We start from the raw sequence: 12,876 nt of genomic DNA, 5'->3' as shown, positions 1-12,876 counted from the left end.
CTTGAGTGGTATTTGGATGTCTGTAAGTATTTTTTTTGACGCCTACAGATACCCCCTCCAAAGTATCTCAGACTCATTATCGTAGAGAGGAGTCTGGGACACTTTGGACATGATAAGCTTTCCCTTGCAATTTCTCCAGTGCTTCGTTGAGGAAATTGCGTAGAATGGTCTGTGAATGACTTCAATTCTTAACTTCTTCATCTTTTAGCCTATTCAATGCCTTGTAGAATAGCTAAAATTCCTCCGGTGCTGCGTTTATTGCGTGACCGTTGTCGAAGTCTTGAATTTGAACTGCCGTCGAAGAATGGAGAAATAGTTTATACTCATATGCTCTATTGGAGTGTTCGGGAAATAGTTTAACCTCATATACCCGTTGGGAGGTTTGGGAAATAGTTTAACCTCATATACCCGTTGGAGAAATACGGTCCCTTTTTTGTTGGTAGAGATGAACCCAATGATGGAGAGGAAGAATTTTATATTCTATCTCCTGGTCTCTTTTTTGTTGGTAGAGATAAACCTGAAATCGGAGAGGAAGAATTTTATATTCTATCTCCTGGTCTCTTGTTTGTTGGTAGAGATAAACCCAGAATCAGAGAGGAAGAATTTTATATTCTATCTCCTGGTGCAAAAGAAACTCAAAGTGGGATCTCCACTTAGAGAATCTGGACTGGTTTGAATAATCCTGACTGTCATAAGGTTTGATTATTCAATTTAAAAGTAGACCTCTCGTTCATGGAAGGAATCGAGAGAGGATTTTGGTTGTGGTCCTAACTGTAGTAAGGTTTGACCAAGTGGGAGTTTTGAGACGATCATAACTGTTTAAAGGTTTGATCGTTCAATTTGTGGATCTCTCGTTCATGAAATGAATCGAAAGGGGATTTTGGTTGTGGTCCTAACTGTAGTAAGGTTTGACCAAGTGGGAGTTTTGAAACGATCCTAATTGTTTAAAGGTTTGATCGTTCAGTTTGTGGACCTCTCGTTCATGAAATGAATCGAAAGGGGATTTTGGTTGTGGTCCTAACTGTAGTAAGGTTTGACCAAGTGGGAGTTTTGAGATGATCCTAACTGTTTAAAGGTTTGATCGTTCAGTTTGTGGACCTCTCGTTCATGGAAGGAATCGAGAGGGGATTTTGGCTTTGGTCCTAACTGTTTAAAGGTTTGACCAAGATGGGAATTTGATACGATCCTAACTGTTTAAAGGTTTGATCGTTCAATTTGTGGACCTCTCGTTCATGGAACGAATCGAGAGGGGATTTTGGTTTTGGTCCTACCTGTTTAAAGGTTTGACCAAGATGGGAATTTGAGACGATCCTAACTGTTTAAAGGTTTGATCGTTCAATTTGTGGACCTCTCGTTCATGGAAGGAATCGAGAGGGGATTTTGGTTTTGGTCCTAACTGTTTAAAGGTTTGACCAAATATGAGTTTTGTGAGGGAAGATTGATCTAAAGAAGTGTGATCGTTCAATTTGTGGACCTCTCGTTCATTGAAGGAATCGAGAGGGGATTTTGGCTTTGGTCCTAACTGTTTAAAGGTTTGACCAAATATGAGTTTTGTGAGGGAAGATTGATCTAAAGAAGTGATCGAATCTCATCTCAGCAAAATCACCGTGAGGATGTAGTGTTTATCACTTTGTTTGTAATGATCGGGTTATCTCTAAGAAAATTACATATAGCATTCTTCCGAGAACTTCCCGTTACATGAACCATCCACCCCCAGCTTTTCTCATGAAACTGGGTTTATCATTATATTCAGCTGCATGATCGGGTTATCCTTAAGAATACCATGCATGGCACTCTCCAGGAACTTCAATTTGTGGACCTCTCGTTCATGGAACGAATCGAGAGGGGATTTTGGCTTTGGTCCTAACTGTTTAAAGGTTTGACTAAGTGAGAATTTTGTGAGGGAAGATTGATCCAACGAAGTGATCGAATCTTACCTCAGCAAAAGAGTATTCGTAAATCACCGTGGGGATGTAGTGTTTATCACTTTGTTTGTAATGATCGGGTTATCTCTAAGAAAATTACATATAGCATTCTTCCGAGAACTTCCCGTTACATGAACCATCCACCCCCAGCTTTTCTCATGAAACTGGGTTTATCATTATATTCAGCTGCATGATTGGGTTATCCTTAAGAGTACTATGCATGGCGCTCTCCAGGAACTTCCCGTGAAAGAAAGGAAATAGTTTAGACTCATATACCTGTTGGAGTATCGAGGAGCAGTTTATACTCGTATACTCTTCGGAGTGAGGGGAAACAGTTTATACTCGTGTACCCCATGGAGTATGGGGTCGTTTAATCGGCTTGTTTCGCCATTATGACGCCGGAGTCAATTAATGCTTGGATTTTATTTTTGAGTCCGAAGCAAATCTCAGTGGGATGAAGAACCCTTCTGTGGTACGCACAATAGTTTGGATCCGTAATCCTCTTAGCTCCATCCTGATCTTTAATAGGTGGTAGCTCGATTTTGTCATTGGCGAGGAGGTATGGAGCTTCATCATCTTGGAAAGAATACTCCTTTTGGAACCTCGGATCAAGAGTCGTGTTCACAGCGATTGTAGATGTCGTCGGTTGGCTTTTCTCAGCTTTCTTTCTTTTAAGAAAGTGTTCAGCTTGTTCGCCACGTAGTTTTAACTCTTTCCAAGTTTTGGATGGTACGACCCCCAGGGCTTCCAGGACATCGATGGAGAGATTATTATGGCATGTTTGCAGGATGAACTCTTCTGTAACAGGATCTCTGCAATTCATTGCTTTGTTACGGAAGCGCTTGACAAAATTATCGACTGACTCTCCATCTTTTTGCTTCTCATCTAAAAGGGTTCCGATTGACACTTCGGTATCGTCATCGAAGAAATTGCTGAGGAACAAACTTTCTATGTCATCCCAGCAATTGATGCTCCCTGGCTTGAGACGTCGGTACCAATCGAAGGCGGGCCCACGAAGGGTGCCAACGAATGACCGGACCATTAAAGCCTCGTTTCCAGAGATCATGCCCAAATGAGACTTGAAATAAATCAAGTGTTGAATAGGCGAGCTCTTCCCCTCAAACGGTGTGAAGTTAATCATGTTGAATTTTGCCGGGTACGGTATTGAATTCCATTCTCTTGGATAGGGACATGGAATACCCGTCTTTTTCACTTCTTGAGCCGTCATCAAAGCGTTGATTTTGTTTTCAAGCTCTTTCATTTTCCCTTTATCGTCTATGTCTTTATTCGAAGGACGTTGAGGAGAATGAGTTAGACCACCCCCTATGAGAGGTGCTATTGAACCACCCCCAATATCGCTATTGGGAGGATGTGTTAAACCACCCCCAGCGTTATTGCTATCAGCCATAATGACTTCATCCACTTCTGGATCACTGTCATCTACAACATTCTGTGTGTGGCGGCTGGATTCAGCTCGCTGACTGGACTCAGGAGGTTGAGGCCGTTGAGTTAGCAATTCTCTCATTTGTTGGATAGCTAACTCCATCTCTGTCTTCATCTCAGCTCTAATTTCTTCACATTGTTTCGCTAGAGCTTCTTGAAACATTTGAGCAAATTGATCAGAGGTAATCGTGAGTACTTCTCTAGTTTGTCCCGTGCTAGACATTGTATCATCAGAAGCGATTGCAGAACAAGTGTCCGAGAGCTCATCCTCTGATGACATCCCTTCATGCATTCTCGTCTGATGGCTTCTAATTGGAGTCGAGACATCCTTTGAGCAATTCTTGGATTGACTTTTCCTCTCAGGAAAAAGTCAGGATTTGAGTCACTTGAATGCCGTTTAGACTTTCTTTTATCAGCCACGTTGATGGTGACTTCAGGGAATTCATCATCTTGGACAGCTGATTTTCTCTTGCGGAAATATCTCGGCTTAGGCTTCGACATTTCAGTGAAAAGTTTCGGGAGCACTAAGGCTCTTTGCAGGATGATTCCTCGTTTGAAACAGTCACATTCTGATAGCATTGCTCTAATGAGTCGCGCACAGGAACAATGAGAGCTCATTTCCCAAACAGTTCTCTTTCGAGTTTTGTTCATACCCCCAGCTTGATAGTATGATTCATCGGTATGATTGCCGAAAAATCTTATCGTCTGTTGGTATGACCTCCCAGGTATGACGATGTCTTTTGGTGAACACGTCTTCTTCTGGGGGTGTAAAACCTTGTTGGCATTCTCAGGACAATTTATTATTGTCTTTGAGCGATCCAAGGTTATGTCGGGAGTCGCACGTTTAGGACCACCCCCTTGCGGGTATGGAGTCCTAATGGGCTCCGAATGCTGATTTTGCTTAAGCCCAGACTTCGGAATCCAAACTTTGTAGAATTTTGGTGGTTCCTTGGCCACCGTTTTCTTGTTTCTTTCTCGTCTTTGTTGTGAAAGAGCACGGGCATAAGTAGCGTTTGCACGACGCTTTTGTATACGTTCTTTGAGGGTTGAGCGAGCCCTCTTGACCAAAGTCCATTCATCCGTCGTTAGTTTAGCAGAAATATGAGTGATTGGTTGTTGAGACAACTGAACCACTCGATGTATCCTCGACTCTAGGTCCGCGTGATAACGAACCCCGTCGGTTTGTTCCAAGGCCTTAGCTATTTGACGAGCGCGGCGCTGACGTTGTCTCTGACGAGCCCTCTTCGTCAGTGCCGGTGGGCTTTGATTCGATGACTTTCTAACTAGAGAAGAGTCATCGCGAGCAGAGATGTTGCGAGTAGAATTCTCAGCAACAATCAGGCGAGAGTCTTCATTTTGTGCCTTCTTTGGCATGTAAGTTTTCTTCAATGGTGAGATCCTCTTGTACTTGCGAGACAATGAAGATCTTGAAGAGGATGATGAGAGATATTCCTCAAACTTGGTTTGGTCGAATTCATATTCGACCATGGATTCAACTGGAATCTTGATCGGCTGCGACACGACGGTCTCGGCAGCGAGACCGTTGGCTCCTACTGTGGTCGCCGGTTTGTTTTCAGCAAAAGTTGACTCCATTGTCGATTCCATTAAACTTTGATTTGTTTACACAAAATTACAATGAAAATAAACAAAAATACAACTTTTAAGAAAATAACACAAAAAATGTTTATCAACTCCTGCTTTGTGGGACTTTGCCTGTACCGGGAGTGCTTTGGCTCGTTGACCACCGATTCACAGATCGTGAAGGTATTTGGGGATCTTTCCTTCGTTTATCGAAGTAAAGATTTGAAAGCGAATATCTTATCGATGTAAGATGTTCGCTTTTCCAAAGATCAAGTCTGAGCTTAGATCTCTAGGAATCACCAAATGATGCTTGTCAAAGGGTGAAAATTCTCTCTCTTCCTCAAAATCAACAAAAGCTCCAGTCTCTTCTGCTCCAAAATGCTCTCCGTCCTTTATTTCGTGTATAGGGAGGTATTTATAGGGATAGGAATGCACCACAGTTGAAACGGGGGCAAAATAACCGACCTGATGTTTTCTCTTTGGCCGCTGTAGTCTACACTGCCGCGGCTATTGGCGCGGTAGTGTAAGCTGCTGCGGCCAAAGAGGCAGTTACCAGCACGTTCCATCGTGTCTAAAACCGTTCTCTCACGACCTTTAACCACCTTTTTCGTGGTTTAACTGCTTGTCCACGTCAGCACACGTTCTATTTCTGATATGTCGCCACGTTGGCCTCAAAACTCATCATATAACTGTTGGACCCTAGAGGGGGGGGGGTGATTAGGGTCAAGAGGCTCTAATATGCAATTAAAAAACAGTACAAGCAAACCACAAAACAGTAATGCGATAAAAGAAAGAGAGATAGAGTTAGGAGTTCGTTATCCTTGACGCGCGATGTGTTAACGAGGTTCGGCCCTCTGGCCTACGTCCCCGCTCCCCACTCTCGAGGAGAAATCCACTACACACCCGGTTTGGAAGCCGGAACTTCGTCTACACAGCGATCTCCACAGATCTCTCTCACTACACAGTTTGATCTCACAGATCACACTCCCTCACAGTAGATCTCCACAGATCTCACTCACACAGCAGAAGAAAGAAATGCAAGAACCTCTCTTTACACAGCCCTTATAGCAAAGAGAAGGTATACTGAAGCTGGGAGGTGAATCACACTTGAAACAGAGAGAAAAACAGAGTTTTGAAAATTTACTCAGAAAACAGAAAAAGCTCTCTGGTTTTTCAAACGTTAGGGCTGAGGAAGAAGAAGAGGTCTGGGGGGGTTTATATAGAAAAGTTTAAATCATTTTAAAACAAAAACAAATCTTCCCAAATGAGATAATAATCTCTTCTTCAGACCCTCATCACAGACTGTGCCAAACACTAACAAGTGAAAGCACAGTAAACGATGTAAATGACCGTTTAAAAAAGTCGCGGCTGACCAGAGGCAAAAATCGGTTGACCGAAGGAAATTTCGGTCGACCGAAAAATGCCTTCGGTCGACCGACCGAAAAATTCGGTCGACCGCGAGAAGCTAAGGAAATTTGGTAAAACACTCAGAGACTCATCGGTTGACCGGCACGGTCGACCGATTAAAGATTGAAAATTCGGTCGACCGTACCGGTCGACCGACGACACTCTGGAAACATACTGAAGAAAGGTCATCGGATCGGTCGACCGGACCGGTCGACCGATTTCTGATATTTTCTGAAATCTGATTTTTGACCAACTTGAAATATTTGCAAAATATTTATTTGACCTCTGAAAATTCTGAAACTTTGTAAAATGTTTTTAATACTAAAAACAAACTGCTTGGAAAAAGAATTTTGCAGATAGGTACTCATACTTGTGAAAAATAGTATTTTGTGAAAAACGCTTAAAAACATAAGTATGAAAACGTGTGTGTGATTCCCAATAGCTTCAAGTAAACTTCATATTCGATCTCTTCAGTGACGATGATCTTAATCGGCTGCGACACTGCGGCCTCGGCAGCGAGGCCGCTGGCTCCCACTGTGGTCGCCAGTTTGTTTTCAGCGAAAGTTGACTCCATTGTCGATTCCATTAAAACTTTGATGTGTTTACAGGAAATTACAATGAAAATAAACTAAAATACAACTCTCGAGAAAATAACACAGAAATTGTTTATCAACTCCTGCTTTTGTGGGACTTTGCCTGTGCCGGGAGTGCTTTGGCTCGTTGACCACCGATTCACAGATCGTGAGGGTGTTTAGGGATCCTTCCTTCGTTTATCGAAGTAAAGATTTGAAAGCGAATATCTTATCGATGTAAGATGTTCGCTTTTCCAAAGATCAAGTCTGAGCTTAGATCTCTAGGAATCACCAAATGATGCTTGTCAAAGGGTGAAAATTCTCTCTCTTCCTCAAAATCAACAAAAGCTCCAGTCTCTTCTGCGTGTGTAGGGAGGTATTTATAGGGGTCTCAGTGCACCACAGTTGAAACGGGGGCAAAATAACCGACCTGATGTTTTCTCTTTGGCCGCTGTAGTCTACACTGCCGCGGCTATTGGCGCGGTAGTGTAAGCTGCTGCGGCCAAAGAGGCAGTTACCAGCACGTTCCATCGTGTCTAAAACCGTTCTCTCACGACCTTTAACCACCTTTTTCGTGGTTTAACTGCTTGTCCACGTCAGCACACGTTCTATTTCTGATATGTCGCCACGTTGGCCTCAAAACTCATCATATAACTGTTGGACCCTAGAGGGGGGGGGGTGATTAGGGTCAAGAGGCTCTAATATGCAATTAAAAAACAGTACAAGCAAACCACAAAACAGTAATGCGATAAAAGAAAGAGAGATAGAGTTAGGAGTTCGTTATCCTTGACGCGCGATGTGTTAACGAGGTTCGGCCCTCTGGCCTACGTCCCCGCTCCCCACTCTCGAGGAGAAATCCACTACACATCCGGTTTGGAAGCCGGAACTTCGTCTACACAACGATCTCCACAGATCTCTCTCACTACACAGTTTGATCTCACAGATCACACTCCCTCACATTAGATCTCCACAGATCCCACTCACACAGCAGAAGAAAGAAATGCAAGAACCTCTCTTTACACAGCCCTTATAGCAAAGAGAAGGTATACTGAAGCTGGGAGGTGAATCACACTTGAAACAGAGAGAAAAACAGAGTTTTGAAAATTTAATCAGGAAACAGAAAAAGCTCTCTGGTTTTTCAAACGTTAGGGCTGAGGAAGAAGAAGAGGTCTGGGGGGTTTATATAGAAAAGTTTAAATCATTTTAAAACAAAAACAAATCTTCCCAAATGAGATAATAATCTCTTCTTCAGACCCTCATCACAGACTGTGCTAATCACTAACAAGTGAAAGCACAGTGTTCGATGAAAATGACCGTTTAAAAAAGTCGCGGCTGACCAGAAGCAAAAAATCGGTTGACCGAAGAAAATTTCGGTCGACCAAAAAATGCCTTCGGTCGACCGACCGAAAAATTCGGTCGACCGCGAGCAGCTAAGGAAATTTGGTAAAACACGCAGAGACTCATCGGTCGACCGGCACGGTCGACCGATTAAAGATTGAAAATTCGGTCGACCGTACCGGTCGACCGACGACAATCTGGAAAAAATGCTGAAGAAATGTCATAGGACCGGTCGACCGGACCGGTCGACCGATTTCTGATATTTTCTGAAATCTGAATTTTTGACCAACTTAAAATATTTGCAAAATATTTCACATCCCTATGATCACTCCTCATCATTGGTGTCTCTAGCTCTTTTCCACTCCTAAGTGTAATGGCATTGATAGATTCCTTGGGGTTGGTTTCAGGTTGTCCAGGAAACATACCCAAAGACCTAGAAGAAGAGTTAAATTGTTGGGCTAGTTGAGTGACCTGATTCTCTAGCATTTTGTTGTGGGTGGCTAAGGAGTCAACTTTAGAGGCTAGGTTCTTAATGGCATCATTCATGATCCTATTCTGATTTCTAAATTCTTCATTTTGCTTATTCTGGGATGTCACGAAATTTTCCATCAAGCTTTCTAAGTTGGACTTTTGGGGACTAGGGTAAGGGAGTCTAGGGGTTTGAAAACCTGGAGGTCGAAAATTTGAGTGAGGAATCGAGTTCAGGGGTGAATTTTTATAGGATAAATTAGGATGATTTCTCCACCCCGGGTTGTATGTATTGGAAAAAGGGTCCCCTTTCTGATTAAAATTATTCATATAATTAACATGTTCAGATAATGGTGCATCAGGGGAAGGGGAGTTTCCAATCTGACATTCCACAGCAGAATGTCCAATGATACCACATATTTCACAGTTAGTAGAGTTAGATGCTACTGAATTCATGCTCATCTTGTCAAATTTTTGAAATAAAGCATCTACTCTAGAAGCAATGTGGTCTAATGCATCTACATCATACCTCCCGCTCTTTTTGGGTAAAGAGCGCTCACCTGACCACTGGAAATGATTCTGTGCCATATCCTCTATGAGTTGTTTTGCATCTCGTACACTTTTGTTCATCAATGCACCACCCGCTGCAGCATCCACGGTCATCCTTGTGTTGTAGAGAAGACCGTTGTAGAAAGTGTGAATTATGAGCCAATCCTCTAACCCGTGATGTGGACACATCCTTAGAAGACCCTTGTACCTCTCCCATGCATCGTACAATGACTCCCCTTCTTTTTGAGTGAAGGTTGTTATCTGATTTCTTAATTGGGCTGTTTTGCTCGGAGGGAAGTACTTAGCAAGGAACGCTTCTGAGAGTTGGTCCCATGTAGTGATGGAGCCCGGTGAAAGTGATTGCAGCCAAGCCCTTGCCTTGTCTCTTAGTGAGAAGGGAAACAACCTTAGCTTGATTGCATCATCCGACACTCCATTCATCTTCAAGGTGTCACAATACTCCAGAAAGATTGAGATGTGGAGGTTTGGGTCTTCGGTTGGAGTGCCTCCAAATTGGTTTTGCTGAACCATGGAGAGGAGTGAAGGCTTGAGTTCAAAATTGTTGGCAGCAACATTAGGCTTCAAGATGCTAGATTGGGAGCTATGGGTGGTTGGTGATGCAAACTCCTTCAAGGATCGGTCTTGATTGCCTTGGTTTTCTTGGTCTCCCATGGTGTTTTTGCTTTTCAAATTATCCTTTGTTTCTCGTGCCTTCTTCCTAATATGACGCAAGGTCCTTTCAATCTCGGGATCACACTCGATTGGTTCTCCAAGTCGTAAGGATCTGGGCATACAAGGGTGCCTGCACTAAAAAAACGAACAAGTCAAACGAAAAAAAAAAATAAAAAAAAATAAAAATAGAATAAATGAAAGAAAATGTCTAGTCTAGTCAAACAATGAAAAAGTCAATATTAACAATGCCGAAGTCCCCGGCAACGGCGCCAAAAACTTGTTCACTCAAATCCGCAAGTGCACGGATATCGTTGTAGCGATGCAAGGTCGTATCCTCAGGGACTTCGTTGTTAATTACTGATTTTCACTATTTTGTGACTATCTAAACCAATCGTGTTAAAAAGTATGATTTTTGATTATCAATAACGAATACGCTAGCTAGTATCAACGACGAATTCACTCAATTAAAAGGATCTAGGATTGAACTTCGGTTTCAACTCTAGTTCGAATCAACAAATTAATCAATTGTTATCGAATCTCTCATTGCATTAAGAACGACTAACCTATGATAACTATTAGTCTCTTTCGATGACTAAAAGTCGCGCCTAATTCAGCCTAACAATCTATTTTCATGGTGTTAAACCAAATTAAACCCATTAAGTTCTTGTTAATCCCTCATGTTCTCAAGAATATTAACCTACTTTCGTGATCAATTAATTTTTGTTCAATTACTATTTTCCGGCGTTAATCTAACCTTTCAGTTCAAATCAACATCCTAAAAGAATTAAATCAGTGGCCAATTGAATTAACCCTAGGCAATTAGATACTAGTAACTGAATAATGCAAATCGAACAATCAATAACAACAACAATCAGTTCATTAATTCATAACCATGGCCGAACCTAGTTCAATCCCAGATAAGACAATTACTCACACATAATTGAAATAGAAAACATGATAACAATATATAAGATCATAATCATAAACTAAAAATTGAGATAGATCAGAAAGATAAACCGTAGTGTTGAAGTTGCACACAATTCTCCACAAATAGCAGGTTCCAAATCAAAAGTAAACTAATCTAAGAGTTTTTAGAGAGAAGAAGAGAAGAAGAAAGAAAGAAAAATCAAGATCTCCAGCCTCTGGTCCTTCTCTGATGCTTCAGGGCGTCTCCTTTTAATTCTTTTACAAAAACGTGTTGAAAGATAACTTCAAATAATGCTCCAGATTACGTGATAACTGACTGCTGTTATCCAACACGGCTGTGCAGATCAACACAACCAGGCTGTGTTTAATTCTGTTTCGCTCTGCTTTCTGGGCTTATCTTCTGTAATCAACACGCCTGTGTTGTTGAACACTGGGTGACCGTGTAGCCACTTTTCATGCATTCCTTGACTCCTTCTTGACTCCGAATCCGCGCTAAGCTCCAGTAATTCCTACACAATATATAAATAGAGCAGTAAACAAGAACTAAGGAGCTTAACATGGCCAAAATGCAAAGAAATACATCAAATAACAATGAATCCATAGGTGAAACATAGTCAAAATATAGATAATATTCATGTTTATCAGTCATATCTCTGGTTCTCACTTAAAACTTTTATCTGAATCTAGTGTATTAGAAAATTTAAAATTCTCTACTTTATCAAACTGTACTGGTATTGATTAGCTAAACAAATTGCCCTACTATTTTCATACAGTAACAAAATTGCTTTAGCCCCATTTGATTTGATTCATTCTGATATCTGGGGACATGCCCAATTACCATCATTATCTGGTTATCGATATTATGTTAGTTTATTGATGACTATTCTTGCTACACTTGGATATATCTCATGCGTGCTCGTTCTGATATTTTAAATATTTATAAAGACTTTACAAATATGATTCACATCCAGTTTCATAAACGTATAAAAATATTTTGCTCTGATGGTGCTTGTGAATATATTTCTTCGTTAATGAAATCTATTTTAAAATCACATGGCACTCTCTCTCAGCAATCTTGTCTACACACTCATGAACAAAATATTGTTGCTGAGAGAAAACATCGTCACATTCTCAACACCACTAGAGCTCTTCTGATATCAGCATCTGTACAAAGATATCTCTAGCCAGAAGCACTTCTAACTACTATTTATCTTATCAACATTTCTCCATCTTCTATATTAGCTGACACCTCTCCATTTTCAACTTTTTAAGTCTCAGTTTCGTTACTCTCTTCTTCGTACTTTTGGATGTGTTTGTTTTGTCATGCTTCCAACTCATGAATGAGATAAACTATCTCCACGCACTGCATGATGTATCTTTTTGGCTATAGAACCATTCACAATGGGTATTATTGTTATGAACCTACCACTCGAAGGCTTCGTATTGCCCGTCATGTGATCTTCTTTGAGAATATTTACTATTATACTACTTCATATTCAGATCTCTCCTTCCTTCAACCCCTTCGTTACCTTCCACTACTATACATGTATCATGACACTTGTACCTTCGTTCGCTCAACCGACTCCCTCATTCACTCTAATGACATCAAACAATAGTGCTCTTGATTCACGCACACCTCCTGGACATCCGCCCACTATATCCCCTTTGCAGCAAGATACTCCTACTGATGTCCCCTCTACATCTGTGCCAGCTTCTCCCTATGTGACTCCTCTCCCTCGCCAAAATCCTCCACGAGATCATCATCCCCCTACTCGGTATGCTCAATGTGTCGCTATCACATATTCTCCTGAGTTTGTCTCTTTTCTTGCTGTTATTCACTCTATACCTGAACCTAACTCATATTCTGAGACAGTTAAGTATCCAGAATGGCAACAAGCAATGACGGAAGAGCTGGAGGCTTTTCGTCGGACTAATACTTGGGACATTGTTCCTCTGCCTTTCGGTGTTAAACCGGTAAGCTGCAAATAGATTTA

The 12,876-nt window shown here is 41.5% G+C and overlaps 1 protein-coding gene across 1 annotated transcript in view; it reads right to left on the bottom strand.

Annotated features, from left to right (window-relative positions):
* LOC109834881 overlaps positions 1-12,428 on the bottom strand; it is an 18,276-nt gene extending 5,848 nt beyond the window's left edge. Inside the window, exons 1-2 of the mRNA XM_020402899.1 lie at positions 12,412-12,428; positions 9,074-10,085 (exon numbers count right to left, since the gene is read on the bottom strand). Of these exons, the coding sequence (XP_020258488.1) occupies positions 9,074-10,085; positions 12,412-12,428 (1,029 nt within the window). The remainder of the gene's footprint in view (positions 1-9,073; positions 10,086-12,411) is intronic.

This window comes from Asparagus officinalis, chromosome 3 (assembly GCF_001876935.1).
Source record: "Asparagus officinalis chromosome 3, Aspof.V1, whole genome shotgun sequence".
NCBI lineage: Eukaryota > Viridiplantae > Streptophyta > Magnoliopsida > Asparagales > Asparagaceae > Asparagus > Asparagus officinalis.
The sequence above is the reverse complement of the archived record's forward strand: the minus strand, read 5'-3'. Positions and strand labels throughout refer to the sequence as shown.